The sequence below is a fragment of the Eubalaena glacialis genome, chromosome 5 (genome assembly GCF_028564815.1).
Source record: "Eubalaena glacialis isolate mEubGla1 chromosome 5, mEubGla1.1.hap2.+ XY, whole genome shotgun sequence".
NCBI classification, from domain to species: domain Eukaryota; kingdom Metazoa; phylum Chordata; class Mammalia; order Artiodactyla; family Balaenidae; genus Eubalaena; species Eubalaena glacialis.
Genome location: NC_083720.1, coordinates 101,493,171 through 101,509,499, shown reverse-complemented (window position 1 = coordinate 101,509,499; position 16,329 = coordinate 101,493,171). Strand labels below are relative to the sequence as shown.

General features: G+C 38.9%; 1 protein-coding gene across 4 annotated transcripts in view; it reads left to right on the top strand.

Moving 5' to 3' along the window:
• Positions 1–16,329, top strand: part of PAQR3 (progestin and adipoQ receptor family member 3) — a 28,103-nt gene that overhangs the window by 684 nt on the left and 11,090 nt on the right. For 2 of the 4 annotated variants that reach the window (XR_009701121.1, XM_061192407.1), the window contains exons 2-5: positions 2,930–3,092; positions 7,449–7,604; positions 10,565–10,762; positions 13,205–13,295. Coding sequence is in view for 2 of the 4 variants with exons in the window: in XM_061192407.1 (XP_061048390.1) it covers positions 2,930–3,092; positions 7,449–7,604; positions 10,565–10,762; positions 13,205–13,295 (608 nt within the window). In the remaining 2 variants the exon portion in view is untranslated. Of the gene's footprint in view, positions 1–2,929; positions 3,093–7,448; positions 7,605–10,564; positions 10,763–11,028; positions 11,620–13,204; positions 13,296–16,329 lie in introns of those variants that run through there. The other 2 variants (XM_061192408.1, XR_009701122.1) reach the window with 2 other exon arrangements.

The following is a 16,329-nucleotide window of genomic DNA, read 5'->3' as shown; positions in this document are numbered from 1 at the left end:
TGTTGGAATCGACCCCACTGACAATGACTGAGCCATACTTGCCCCTGTGTATACCTAAGCTTTGTTTATTTTTAAGGCAGCTCTATGGAAATTCAGATGTTTGGGGCCAGATAAATGCCGGTATAATAGGAAACAAGTTCACAATGCCATACATTTAGAAATCCTGGTTTATTCATTCAGCAGATAATATGGAACCCCTGCTAGGTACCAGGCACCCTACCAGGTCCTGCAAAGAACAGCAGGTATGGCCCTTGTTCTCATGAAAATACTGAGGTCTAGCCTGGGTGACACACATTAAAGAGCTAATTATACTATTACATAATAACCATTGTGAAAAAACGCTGTGTGGGAAAAGCACTATAGCAAAGAGAGCCTATAACAGGCACTGGCCTCCACTAGAGCACCATAGAAGTGTCTTTAAAAAAGGAATATCTTCATCATTTAAACTCTTAAAATTGAGTCCCTTGAAAGCCTGGGTTTAAAAAAACAAAACTGAAAAATTAGTGTTCTAGTTCTTAGACTAGCTTTCTGTTAAAACTCCCTATGTGTACTTAATTACAGGACCCCACTTTAAGAGAATTAAGGTACCCATGTTGGTTAGCTTCAGGTCACTGTAGTGACAAACCCCACTGCTGGAATGTGAGCCATTGAATTGTTCAAGCAGCAACCACATGTTTGATTCTTGATCTTGTTTTTGTCATGGTCTTACCCCAGTTCCTGTGCCCTGCCTGCCTTTAAAGTGCTTCTCTGACTCAGGGTCACAAGGTGACATCACTGTCCGTCCCTACTTGGCTTCAATGCATGGCCCACAGTACTTCACAATTTGAATCCTGAGTGCCATTTTCCTCCCCATTGACTCCTTTGCATAAGTTATTACACAAGAAATCAGAGCTGGGCCCTGCTGTGGATGTAGAGTTCCACAAGGATAGAGCAGGTAGTCAGTTGCCTTAAATAGTTTTATACCCACCTCTGCATTCTACTATTAGGGTCCAAATTTCATGGATTAAGGAGTGAAATATAGTGCTTTAGATCTTGGGCTGTTGAGTAAAAAAGACTTGGATGTGCAGATCTGCCACTTAACAGCTGTGGGACCTTGAACAAAAGTTAACCTCTCCCAGCCTTATTTTCCCCATTTGTAAAAATGAGGGTAATTACAGTATATGCCTCAGAAAGTAGTAAGGACGAAATGGGATTGTGTATGTAAAATGCTATACAGAGCCTGGTACATAATAAGCACTCAATAAACGGTGACTTGTTATCACCATGGTCATTGAATTTGAAGCCAAATAGATGATGATGATGAAGTTGATTGTTGATTTTGAAGCAGAACAGAGTATAGGTCTAACTTCTCATAGAATAAGAGTAGATCCCCTATGGGGGATATTCTGCTAAGTGCTCTTCCCACCAGCTTGGTCTTTTCCAGGTTCAGCTTTTGCCCTTTGTCTAGAGGGACGAGGACACATTTTGGATATAAGGAGAGGTTTTGTACATCACAACTGTTCTGCCAATACTCTGTTAGTTGGAAGGAACATGCCAAGATGATGCCTCTCTGCTCAGTTAATCAGGTTATACTGGGTTTCACCAAATGAAAAGTTCTGAGGCAACAGGCAGAATGTGGTATTGGCTGTCGAACAGTCCTGGGGTTAGATGTGTCTCCTCACATTCCGGCATCTCTTCCCCCACTCCCCAGTATAAGTAGTTTTTATACTTGATGCTTATACAGGATAAAGCCTGAAATCCATGATACAAGATCCACTTTATCCTTGGTGATCGTCTGATTGTGTGAGACCCAGCTATGTTTATGACATGGGAAAATGTGAACCATGGTGACTGCTGCAAATTCAGTATTAGAGTTATACGTTAGTGCTTACCAGTAAGGATTCTGAATTAGTGAAGGTCAAAGACTTTAGTTTAAACAAAAGATTAGATTTTGCAAGAGAATTTTAACCTGTAGTCATGACATCACCTTTTGATAATCTGATGAGTCTTATCCACAGCTGGAGAAACATTTCACAAAATTAAGGAAGGAGCTGGAAGGGACTTGCAGCAGCATCTAATCCAGCTCCCTTGTTTTAGAGATGGAGAAATTGAAGCCAGAGAGGTGAAGTGACTTGCTTATGATCCCAGAGCTAATTTGTTGCCCAGGGTGGGAGTGAAGGGACACTGAGCCTCCTGACTCCTGGTTGGCGGGGAACGCTCTGCACCGGCCTGCACTGCCAAGACTGCTTAAACTCAAACCAGTTACGGCGTATTGAAAGAGGGCAATTAGTACTGATAGTAAAAGTAACCTCCTGTCCTTCCAAAAAAAGAATAAACTCGTGCCACCTGGAAACTAGTTTGGTTTCAAAACAACCACAGCAAAGTTGTTGCAGCATGCATGTCTTAAAGGACATTTCCAGTGGATCCATTTGCATTTATCCTGCTTCTCTCAAGTCCATTTAACTTTGCACTTGCATGTAATGAGTACTAAAAAGGTATTTTAAGTTCGTGCCTAACCTTATACTTAGCGGGTTTTCAGATACCTATTACTGAGTGTCAGAGTATGGTAGCTAGCACCCAGTTTTAATCTGCACATTCATTTCTGTAGACATTTAGCATCTAATCTGAGCAAGACACTGTGCTTGGAACAGTAGTGTCATAAAGATGAATCATGCCAGCCGTCAGGGAGTTGATAAGCTGGAGGATGAGATGGAATTTATACATAGATAACTCTAATTGAGGAAGGAAATGGTAAATATAATAGAGGTGAGCAAGAAAAAACTGTAAGATCCCAGGACTGATGGAGATAGTATATCAAATTTAGAAAGGTAAAGATGGGGTTAAGGGCTTAAAGTAGCAAGTATTAGATAATCCCCAAAATTGTCCATAACCTTTTAAATGCTGACAGCGAACAGATATGAATCTGAGCTGCACGTTTGGTTTTTTCCAGTTTGTTTATTTTATCTAATGAGACGGTAAACATCTGGAGTCATTTGCTGGGTTTCTTTCTCTTCTTCACGCTGGGAATATATGACATGACATCTGTGTTACCTTCAGCAAGTGCATCCAGAGAAGACTTTGTAATTTGTTCTATTTGCCTTTTCTGCTTCCAGGTAAGTCATTTCACAAACACTATTATTGGTAAAGAGAACTTTAGTCAGACAAGCTTGGGCAGGTGACCTTACTTCACACCCACAACTTGCTTTAAAGAGCCCCCAAATAGCATATAGGTTAGCTTATTCAGTTTCATAATATAAGCATCCAAAGTATGTTTTTATGAGAGTGTATTTGGATGTTATTAGAGTATATTTGAAATCCAGTAAGTTTTAAAAATTGAGAAAATTTCTTTCTTTTCTCTTCCTTTTTTTAGACATCTCTGCTTTAAGATTAACGCAAAGATAGGAATCTCTGTACTGTATTTGCCGACTAAAGTAGAACTCTGTTGTCTGCTTAAAACTTGTTTGGGAAGATTTCTCATCTTTTATATGTCTATGACTTTTGTATTTGTTGTTTCCATACTATCTTAATTTTAATGTCTTGTTTTGTTGGTATTAATCTTTTCTCTCACTTTAATGTTAATTTCCTTTGGACCTTTTACACGTGCCTGATTTCAGATACTTTCAGTTTCTTCTTCTCTGTAGCCTCTTGTATGTGTTCCTCAGCACTTTAATTTTTCTTCCGGGATCTGTAACAAAGTGCCTTGAAAAGTTATGTTTAATAATTTTTCAAACAGGTAATTCTGAAAAAGAAAACTAATGTGGAACAAAATCCAGTTGATATTTTTTAAATTTAAAAAATTGCAGAGAGTACAAAAAATCATAAAAATGAAAAGAAGAAGCTATCATGCCTCTCCCTCCAAACGTAGGCCAACACTCCCTGCAGTTAACCTGCTGCTACTCTGAGAGGGGAATCGATAAGTAAACTGCACAGGTGTTGCTTTCATTGTGTAATAGTCAGTTTCAGGCCTTCATCATTTGACTCAAAACTTTGGACTTAAATGATCAAGAAACACACTGGGAACATCTCCCTCCCCCTTTTCTTCTAATTCTAGCTCCTAGAACCATATTTTAAATTTCTTTGAGGGAAAGAATACTCTGTATTTTTGTGTTCTTATTAGAAAATTATTTTTTCTTTAAGTGTTTTTTAAAGTATACTCTTTCTCAGGTTTAATTTTTGTCCTGATCGGAGCCTAAACATCTCTTTAAAATCTATCCCAATTTTTAAAATGGAAATGAATCAATTTCTCCATACTTAATTTTTAGATGTATCTTATAGACTAAGATGTGCTGAATATAAGAAAAATTGGTTTATACTCTACTGTTATACAGATATTATCTCCTTTGAGGATCCCACATGTTTTCCTCTACCCCAGGCCTGCCCTTTATCCACCCAGCCACAGCTGATGTTATTTCAGGGAACACACATTCATTTTCATAGTGGTTTAAGAAAGCAGTGCATTGCAAAACTGAGAAGACGAAATAATTAAAACAACTGCCAGTGAAGAAGCACCCAAAGTGTTTAGAGTGACTTCCTCAGGATTGTTCAGCAGGACAGTTGAACCCTCTTCTCCTAACTGCTAGTGCAATGATCTTTCTGTTACACACAGTACAGCTTCTAAAGACAAATAAGCACATCTTCCCTACTTACAAATACCATTTTTATTATTTTTACTTTTATGAAATTATATTTATAACTTGTTCACCCAATTTCCCCAAATTCTTAGAGTCAGCAGGCAGCATGGTAAACCATAAATATATGTATTAATATTGATTTACATTTAATTTTTTAAAGGTATAACATTTTTACTCTTTTCACTTCTACCCTTTTTACGTGCTCAGTGCTTTCCTACCAACCAGATTGATAGAGTACATTCTGAATAGTAGAACGTAATTTTAGGGGCTTTGAAGTCTTTCTATCTTAGAGAAGAATAGAATCTGAGAACACCTTTCCCTAGATTCAGTTCATTAACATTCAGTTCAAGAAATATCTTTTTAATACCTCTTATCTATATCCAGGCGCTAAGCTAGGCATTGGGAATACAGTGCCGAAAAAAACCAGCCTGTCGTAAAGATCAGGTCACCCAGATAGGTGAGCAGAAGGGAGAGTGAGGCAGGGCACTGAAGCAGAAAAAAGAGTGCCTAAAGGCCCAGAAGCAAGAGACAGCTTAGCACTTTCTGGACCTGTAGGTGCTGGTGTTTGTGGTTAAACCCTAGGAAAATGGAGAAAGGTGAGTCTGGAGAGATAGGCAGGAGGCAGATCCTGAGGTATTTGGGTATCATGGCAAGGAGCTTAGACGTAGGATGTCATGCTTAACTGCCTGTCCACCTGGATGGAGTGAGATACTCCACAGGAGGAAACTTTCCAGAAAACGGAGACATACTCAATGTCAGATAATTTTTCAGTCAGTTTTTTAAGCAACTCTAACAACACGTCCCTTTTAAAACAGAACATACTAAGTCTAGGTTAACTTTTCTAAAACTCAGATGTTCTCTATGAATACCATATATTTTATTTTCCTCTTGATACTGTAGTTTTTCTCTTTCCACGTTTATTTTCCTTTTCACAATGAAATTAGCTTTATTGTTGTTATTATTACTATAACATATACTCATGTAGAAATTCAAGCAAACACAAAAGTATTTGGAAGAAAAGTCATTTGAAATTCCACTTCCACATTTGACATTTGGGTTCAGATTCCTCCAGACGTTTGTGTATCACAGCTGCCTCACACCTGCCTGCCTACCTTTCCTATCTACCGCCTTCTGAGCTGTGGTCATCTCTGCGCTTGCTGTTTTGTGTCACTCGGCATTGTGACAATGAGATCTTTCCCTGTCAGTGAGAATATACACCTTCATGTTCTCTGAATTTACTGTGTTTTGTCTCAAGGATAATCAGAGAAAACAAATAACCAAGCTTCTTAGAGTTAACGTTTAATTGGGTCAATAAACTCTGACTTGTAGTAGCCAAAGCCACAGACTGTTAAGGATTTTAGATAGTGGATGAAGACATGAGATTGTGGCTAGGAACCTTGTTTTGAATATTGATATTGAGGCTATGGGGACTTAGGTTTGTTTAATGGCCAGACTACAGAATAGCTAGATGACCATTTATCTGGCCCATTTTCCCTACCCCCACCGTCCCTGGCTTAGTGTAGGCTCTAGTCATTGCTTCCTAGGGCTATGCCTGTAACCTCTCATCTCAGCCTTTCTGTAAGGGTGCACTTAAAATATTCAGAAGTATCACACAGAGCCCATAACACTGAAGTTAAAACTCCTTGATATACAGGATCTGTCATAATCATATCATGAAGAAGGCCACATAGCATTCCTTAATGATGCTGTGTTTCTCAATATGCTGCTTTTCCTATGGGCCCTCCAATAAACCTGTGCACACCTTTATTTATGTCCTTGATGAATGCCAGGTCAACTTAAGGTGCAGCTCAGGTGGCAACCCTTCTATGAAATATGTAGCTCTTTTCCGCCCGCCAGTCCCACCCCCAAGTACACACATGCACCCACAGACCTGGTACTCTCCCTCCTCTATTTTCTAACTGTGCTCTGCACCGACTTTTCCTATAGGACTTCCTACATCACCATTTGTTCACTTGTTTCAGAAAAATCTCTTTGAGAGTAGAGGTTTCATCTTTGTATCCCCACTGTATGACACGCAGTAGGTATTTAATGACTAGAGGGAGTTCAGCTGTAGAAACCTTATCAATCTTCAGAGCAACTGATAGAATTACATTAGCTTTGCTCTCAATTTGATAACGTATAAAGTCAGCATAAGTCATAATTATTTTTCCTTGAACGCAGCAAAGCTATGTTTAACTTAAAAGTAAACTCTATACAATGAAGTCTCATACAGACATAAAAGGTCTTAAATTAAGTGAAAAAAACAAATAGCAGAACAGACTGTATGATTCTGTTTGATTAAGAAGTATATATGGTGTTCTTGTGTGTGTGGACTTCTATATCATAGGTGTTTGATATGTTCATTGAAAATATCTGGAAGGACACAAAAAAAGATGTTATCAGTGGTTCCCACTGGAGAATAGATTGACTGGGAGGGGTTTATTTTTTTTTACATCATACAATTCCATATTCTTTGATTTATTTTTCTTTAAGGACATATATTCTGTAGTAAGTAGTTTTTAAAAGGAAACATCCATAGATCAAAATAAGCCTCAGTAGATTTCCTTCTACTACACTGTTCATTAAATTTTTTATGTTATAAAATAGTTATCATTATAGATTTTTTTCTTTATGATTGTTGTCCCCATTTTACCCATGAGGAACTGAGGCTTAAGGAAATGACATATAGTCAGGCACAAAGCTAGGGTCCATGTCCAGGTCTGTTTGGCTGAAAAGCCTGGACTTGACCTGACCACTTCCATGAACATCATGCATGAGTTGCTTTTGTTTTCTTGTTTGTTTGTTTCACTTTGCTAAGACTTGTTTTATTTTCCATAGGTCTGTATGCTTTGCTCTGTGGGCTATCATCTTTTTTCCTGCCATCGATCAGAAAAAACCTGTCGAAGATGGATGGCATTAGATTATGCAGGAATTTCTATTGGAATACTGGGCTGCTATGTCTCCGGCGTATTTTATGCATTTTATTGTAATAATGTAAGTAACTTAAAACATTTTACATTCTACCTTTCTTATATAGGTCTTGGGTGTTCTTGCCATGGTTCCCTTGAACTTCTGAATAAGCACATAATTAACTAACTTATAGAAGAATCGAAAGTCTGGTGGAGGCATAAACTCCTTTTTCAAAAGGGCCCTGTGATCTCTAACATCTATTATCAGTTCCTATTCCTTTCACTAACTTGGAAAGGAATGGAAAATAATATATATATATGTTGTTATTTTCTGAAACTTAACATAAACATTAAATTAATGTTTCCCCACTAAACCCATACAGCTACATGGTTCCTCAGATGTACATTATGTATCTTTTATTTTTGTGTTTATAGAGTTGAAGGTAAAGTTAGCACTTGTTAAAATTATGAAGCTAGCTGCTGCTTTCCATTTTCCCTTCTTATCCTTTACTCCTCTCTCAGTGAGAAAAAAACAAAAGGTATATCTGCGAGTGTGTTGACCCATATTCTTATGTAAGAAATATGTTTTCCTTTCCTTAGTCTTATGTTTGGAGGCAGGCCTAGAGACAGACCAGATGGGTGGTGAGTGTCTTTAACAAACATGTGTCTATTGTGAGTTCTAGATCAACTCTTCTTTCTGACCCTAAAGTTACAAAAGTCAGTTTTTGCCTTGTGCGAAGCAGCATTTGAAACACTGTGATCAAATTATACAGCAACTGATCTAAATATGTTGGCCAACCAAACTACCCCCTCTCCTCATGTCTCAGCCAAGAAGGCAAACTGAATCTTCCTGAGGGCTCAGTACATCTCAAGGCCTCCCATTCAGAAAGTCCCCATCGACCCTACTCTCTTTTCCTCCTCTCCTACCATACTTTTTTTTTTGTTTTCCGTTTATCCTTTTAGTTCCTTCCCTTTCAGAGCCAAGACTGAGCCGCTCTCCCAGGGGCAGTGTGCCTTCTAGTCACAGGACTAGAGCCTGTCGTGCCCGAGCCCTCCCTGTGGAGCAGGTGGTCCAAGCCGTATCCCCAGCCTTCACTTTCTAGGAGGATTGGCTGCAGTGCAGGGGTCCTCTGACTGTTGGGAATTCTTAAGTAGGACCTTTGTTGCTACACAATAATAGAAAACTGTCAACACTGCTGTAGTGTAAAACTAGCAAAGCGAAAAATCATAGTTTGGTTTGAATGTAAGAACATTATTAATTGTAGCCATTTATACGTGAGCCATTTGCTTTTTAGGCCTGATTACGTTGGAACATAAGCATAAAATTAAATGTACATGCCATTTACCTTGTAAATTGATTTGGGTTTAGTAGTAAACTATTCACATCTACTCGCCTTTCACAACTTATTCATTTTGCATGAAACTGTATCTTTAAAAAAAAAGGCTTGTGAGTACAGTCATGTAATATTAGAATTGTTTCGCTTATTATGTATTTCTCTGAAACCTGTTTTTTGTTTACCTCTTCCCAAATATATCTGATCATCAAAGAGACTAGCGGGACACATTTTGTAAATCTCTTTTCAGAAAAACTAGAAGTCCAAGGTAGATTAAAGAGAAAAAAAAGGACTGTTAGAGCTAATACAGTCCATGATCATTTAAAGGAAAAGTTTTCTTCCCTCCAGTATCTTATCATTTCCAAATATTCAGTTGCTATAGTGGCTCTTTACCTTTTAAGGAACACAGGCTGCTTTGAGAATGAGATTGAAAACTATGGACCCTCCATCCCGGATAATGTCCGTTTGGGCACAAACTGACCAGTCATTTTGACGTGTGAATTTCAAGAAGTGTAATGGTCCCAGAGAAGTCCTTGGAGCCCAGGTTAAGAACTCTGTCCTAGGTGATGCTAACTTTTGAGCTTCAAGACCAGCTTTTCAGCTGCTCATTTAGATATCTAAATATTCTATAAGTCCTTCAAACTTGATATATTTTTAAATGAACATTCTTTCATGCTTCCCCATTTTCTCCCCCCAACACACACACACACACACACACACACACACACTCTGGATCATCTTTGCTCATTTGCTCATTAGTACAAGCCATTTGCATGGCCTTTCATACTAGAAACAGTTGAGCAATCCTCTACTGCCCTCTCACACATCCAGTCAACCATTAAGACTTTAGTTTATTTCAAAGATGTCTCCTGAATCTGGTGCTAACATCTACCTTGATCAACAAAAGTCCATGCTCCTATTTTCTCCTTGAATCAACTATTCTATAATAATATCTGCTAGCTGGCTTTCTGTCATCTCTCTCTATTTTTCACTGATGTTGGAGTTATTCTAATCAGTCAGTTGGAAAAACAACCACGTCATCTCCTTCTTCAAGGACTCTGCTCTTCCCTCAGTGCCAGCGTGGTAAAGTACAAATACTTAGCCCGACAGTACATCTGCCTTTCAGCCTCCCTTTGTAAAGCTTCCTTGCTCTGTGTGCTGTTCCTTCTCCTTGAGAGCGCCCTCTTCTCATGAAAATCTTGTATATTCCTCAAGGCCCAGCTGAGATGTCATTTCCTCTGTGAAGCATTTTTTAGCTAATCCAGGTATCAATTGCTCCCTCTTCTGTAGTTCTACAACATTCTCTTCACAACTCAGTTACAGTACTTATCATTAGATTATAATCATTTGCTTATATGTCTGCCCCTCTCGTAGCCTATGAGCTCACCCACTGAGAGAGCCCCTGTCATAGTCGTCTTTGTTTCCACAGGACTTAAATCGCCCCGGCATATAATAGGTACTCAGGAGATGCTTTTGTGTGAATAAATGTGTTCTTTACCAGCTCACTTTGGGGTCTGGTTTATCATCCTAAGAAACCTAGCAGTCGTATGCAACGTGCGTTGTTTTAAGGAAGGGAGGCAATCATGTTTGGAAATGAAAATACCAAATAAATAGAGTTTGGAATGTGTAATGTAGAAGCCAAAACTGAAAATTACTCTTTTCCTTCCCGTATTGTTAATAACAATTAAAATGTGATTTCCTTTCCTCCTAGTACTGGCGGCAGGTGTACTTGATCACAGTGCTTGCTATGATCCTGGCGGTGTTCTTTGCTCAGATCCATCCCAATTACCTCACACAGCAGTGGCAGAGGCTCCGTTCTATCATCTTTTGTTCTGTTTCGGGATATGGAGTGATCCCTACTCTTCACTGGGTTTGGCTCAATGGAGGACTCGGTGCTCCTATTGTACAGGTAGGTTGAGTGTGGCCAGTATTTTTCCCTTTTTTTTTTTTTTTTTTTTGTCCTTTCAATTTTATTCCTTTCAGTAATGTAATCAGGCCAAGAAGGTGGATCTTTGTCATTTGAGGGCATATTTCTAATTGCATAATGACACAATAATTTTTCACATCTATGTAAATAAATAAACATACCTTGTAGTGATAGAAGTCTAACTATTTTCTTCTGAGATGTATTTCTATGAGATGACACATTCTTAATTCTCTTTCTGTTACCCATAGGTTGTAAATACCCAAGTCCTTACTGTAGAGGAGGACTCCCAAGTTTCCAGCTTTGTCATCTGAGGCAGGGATAATGCCAGTAGGAGCAGTTGATTTGTTTGTTTGTTTGTGGAGGAAAAGGAGTTGGGAAGGATTTCTTCTTGGACCTGAGTTTGAGGTACCCATGGGATGTAAAGGTGGAGATAGGGTCTGGATTTAGCTTGGAGTTCGAGACTAGTGATGGAGATTTGACAGTCATTACTGTCTTGGTAGCTAGAGCCGTGGGAGCATATTCCACCCAGCAAGGAAAATATATTGAAAAATAAAAGACAGTTAGTTATTATGGGGGAACAGTTGGAGTACATTAGGAAGAACCTCAGTGAGAATTCCTCAGCGTGCTTGAGAAGGGAATTAGAAGTAAGACTTAAGTTCTTAGAGATTTATATAAAAATGCCTTAAGTGTGTGCTAGAGAGTAAACTTGAGAATTTTTAACATAACTAATTATGCCAAGAAATCTAGAAGAAATCGCATACACTTGTTGCAATGGGACCTTTGGAATATAGGGATTTAAATGCAGGTTTTATTCAAAGGAATTATATTTTTTTAGAAGGGGGGACTAAAAGTAGGCTTACATACTGTTGGCAGCAGCATGGTGGAAAGCATCTGCATATAAAACTAAAACTAAAAAGAAAGGAAGTCTGGGGCTTCCCTGGTGGCGCAGTGGTTAAGAATCTGCCTGCCAATGCAGGGGACACGGGTTCGAGCCCTGGTCTGGGAAGATCCCACATGCCGCGGAGCGACTAGGCCCGTGAGCCACATTTGCTGAGCCTGCGCGTCTGGAGCCTGTGCTCCGCAACGAGAGAGGCCGCGATAGTGAGAGGCCCGCGCACCGCGATGAAGAGTGGCCCCCACTTGCCGCAACTGGAGAAAGCCCTCACACAGAAGTGAAGACCCAACACAGCCATAAATAAATAAATAAAATAAATAAAATTTAAAAAAAAAAAAGAAAGGAAGTCTGTGGTGTAGTGAATTGAGTCATATGATCTGGCTGTTTTGCCAACTTGAGGATGACGTGATGCTTTCTTTATAAGATGAGGAAATTGGGAGAAAGGTGAGATAGTAGTGAGGAATAACTTCAGTGATCCTGATATCTGTGAAAACATTGTTTTTCTGACCGTTTCGATGCCCAGAAAATAGAATGGGAAAGCGCCACTCTAGATTTAATCCTAACCAGAAATGAATAACTAATTACTGACATAGAAGTGAGTGAAATTTTGGGATGAGGGAAACACATCCTTTTATGCCTATCGTGACAAAGAAAGAGAACCAGACCCATTAAGCCAGTAGATTTTGAAGAAATTCAGAAAAGGAAAAAAAAAAAAAAAAAAAAGGAACCATCTTGTGTTCAGCAAAAAAAGATGGAAAGAGAGGCACATAACCAAAGATGAAAAGTTCCAAAGAGCTAATCCTGGGAGGCAGGGTGAAGCTGTGTTCTAGAATGTTTGCAAAATCTGAGGTTGATCAGTCTGAGGATATAAGATTTAGGGGAGGGGACCCATGATGATTCTCAAATATCTGTTAGAGGGAAGAGAAATAATTTCTCTTTATTTCTTAAATGGCTTCTTGGTAAATTAGGTTTATAACCAGAATTAGGAACAGCATGTATAAATTAGAGCTGGCTGATTTTCTTAGAGCAAGGAAAAGCTTTCCAAGAGAGCTGTGAGATGGACTGCTTTGTAGAGTAGTATTCAAGAGAGCCATTTATCTGGGATGGTGGAACAGATTTCATTGTTGGGCCAAGCCTCTTGGCTCTTTTCCAGCCACAAATCCCTGTTTAGTCTCTCCTTATTCAGCTGGCATCTCCATTCCCATACGTATTCCACCCAGGCACCTATGTTGTAGATGGAGTTGGACGCCCTTAGGACCTAAACTATGTTGAAGCTTTAGCTGCCCTGGTGCCCTGACCTTTAGGGTTGTCTCTGTGTTCCACTCCTCTGAACTGCTTCCTGAAGTATTGAGAGCAAGCTTTCTCTCATTGGAGACTGTCTGCAAAAGCAATTCAGATTTAACACACTTAAATCCCACTTATGAATTCTACTCCTGTGTGTTGTCTAATTCTATGAATTAGATTTATAAGAAATTGAGAATTCAATCACAGTGGGCAAGATCTGTGAAAGAATATGTTTTGCTTTTCAGGACTTTGCACCTCGTGTAATTGTGATGTATGTGATTGCTCTTCTTGCTTTCCTATTCTACATTTCCAAAGTTCCAGAAAGGTATTTTCCAGGTACGTATCACTTGTATAATGGTTTTCTAACTTTATTCTAAATATATAGTGGAGGTATATGTTTCAGAGCATCAAAACTTAGAATTTTTTTCCAATATTATTGATTATAGAATGGCTCTTCTCTTCTCAAATGTTATCTAAAACTTGAACTTTCTAATGGCTTTCACAAACTTTGTCTTTCACTGTCACAATATGAGTTGAGTCCAGTAGATAGGGTCACCACCATTTCACAGTTATGAACTCCCAGCCACTGCTTTTTTGTGGAGCACTAGTTAGCAATTACCATTTACTTCTTTGTATACCAGCTTATGCTTAAAAATTAATTTATCAATATATGTGCGAGATCCATAAAACAAACAAGAGGCAAAGGAAAATAACAGGATAATGAAAAGAAGGCAGGTTTAGGATTACTTAATGTATCTATCGTAAGTTTCTATAAAAGAAAGCCCATCAGTCTGGCTTTCAGCTTCCTGGCACCCAGTGGTAAGAGGAAATCTAAGTTAAGGGTCTTCATGTCCCCAAGATACACACAATCCAGGAACTTAAGAGAAAGACAGATTTCCCTGCTTCTTCAGTCCAGAGGAAAACATCTTCTGATAGAAAATAACTAAGAGGACACTGGGTAGAGTGAATAATGCTCTCCAAAACATGTATTTGCTTGTTTAGGAGCTTCAGCTCTGGAGTCAGCCTGCTTGTGTTCAAATCCCCCGTCAGCCACTTTCTAGCTGCATGAGCTAAATAAGTCACATAAGCTTTCTCAGCCCAGTTTTCTCTTCTGAAACATGAAGATAATACATTTCTCTCTTGGGGTCATTGTGCGGATTAGATGAGAAAGTGCACATGAAACATTTAGCACAGTTCCTCACGAGTAGTGAGCACTCAGTAAATCTTAGCAATTGTTATTATGATGCCCCTCAACCCCAGTTTCATAAATGAAATATGTGGCTTAGGAAGGGACAGAATGATGCAAGTCCAGGTGACCTTTGGCTCAAGTCAAGAATAACAGACATAAGGCAGTGGTCTTTCGATTTGGGGGCTAGAAGTAGGGGAGCAGTTTAAATTCAAATTGCAAATCGTCTTCCCTTCTTCCTGGGTTAAGAACCTCTTCCACAGTGAATCAAAGATAGGATGTGCCACTCGTCACGTGTGTTGGGGAAGAAGAAAGGATGAGAAACCCCGAAGTATAGAATGAATAGACTGCAGAACCTCAGGCATTCCTCTCTGCACTTGACTTTTCTCCACTGAGTTTTAAATAAGGACGGACTACAAAGAAGAACCTGAATATAAACATTAGGATTTGGGAACATAACTAGGACATGTCCCTGAATTGAAGACCACCCATCTGCCAGGCAGGGTCAGAATTCTCCTCAGAAAACAGTTTCGGTAAAATACATTTTTGTATCACTTTATTAATAATTATTTTATTATTAATTTCTTCTTCATCATAGATGTAGAAAATTAACCAGTGAAAGGTGTCTGCACTCTGTGATTATGGCCATAGTGTTTTTAGGCCTTAAAATATTCAGATCAAAAGTTCCTACTTGGGGACTTCCCTGGTGGCACGATGGTTGAGAATCCACCTGCCAATGCAGGGGACACGGGTTCGAGCCCTGGTCCAGGAAGATCCCACATGCCGCGGAGCAACTAAGCCCGTGCGCCACAACTACAGCTACTGAAGCCCGTGCGCCTAGAGCCTGTGCTCTGCAACAAGAGAAGCCATTGCAATGAGAAGCCAGCGCACCACAGCGAAGAGTAGCCCCCGCTCGCCGCAACTGGAGAAAGCCCGCGTGCAGCAACGAAGACCCAATGCAGCCAAAAATAAATAAATAAATTTATAAAAAATTTTTTTTAAAAGTTCCCAGTTGTCTAATATAAGGCACCTATAAAAGGTCAAACGTTATGTAACTTAACCTTTCTCAAGATGAGCTTGACATAAAACATGCCCCATGTAGCTGAATGTGTGCAAATACAAGTACATTTGAGCAGGGATACAGAGATCATAAAAAATGAAACACTCCTTGTCTGGCCAGTCCTCATGTATTACCTGGCTCTAAAGAGAAACATGTTGTAGTGGTGGTGAGATGGTGGGTGAATACTGTGAAATCAAAAAATTTAAACCTAAGAACTTACTTTCAGCTCAGGTTAATTTTTTTTTTAGTATATAAACATCACAGTGGTATTTGATGGGTTCAGGGATCCCCAAGATGTCCATGGACAGAATTCAGTGAACCTGTGATACTTGTATTACAAACTGATCAGTTTTCTTTATAATCCTCAGTGTTTTATGCTTTTAGAAATGAGTCTGTAAGCTTCACTAGGCTGTCAAAGTGTTCCATGGCACCAAAAAGAGGCTAAGAACCTCCACAGAAAAGATCCTGTTGACTTACACTTTAAAATCTACTTACTATACTGATTATTCTTGGTAAGAGAAGATAGAGAAGGTTAGAGAATATTTATAGCATTGGCCGAAAAGTTCGTTCGAGTTTTCCCATAAAATATTACGAAAAACCCGAACGAACCTTTTGGCCAACCCAGTACATTACGTGACCATAGAAGCACCATGAGTAAGAAAAAATTATTTACATTTAAATGTCTATAGCTCTGTATTTTGTTATTTATTTTGTTGTTTTCCAGGATACTTCCCACATGTTAGTTATTTAATCTCCTTGGAATTTAAACTTGTTTAACCACAAAGAGAAATGAAGTAATTTTCCTAAGTTGTATATGAACTAATCAGCCTTAGTTAATTAACTCATTACTAATTACATTTTGCAGATTGTTCCATTCGTCTGATAGCACAAGATTCAGGTCTGAGCTTTCTCCTTACACACCTGCTTAAAATAAAAAGTGCTTCAAGTAGACTTATACCCAAACACAACCGTGTATCTGCTTCATACCTAATAAACTCCATGATTTATAGCACTAATTTCCTTTGCTTCTCTCATGTAATGTCTTTTCTTCACCAGGTATATAAGTTGAGACATGGGAGACAAAAGGTCAAATTCCTGAAATTAACCACGTCTTAATTTTGAAA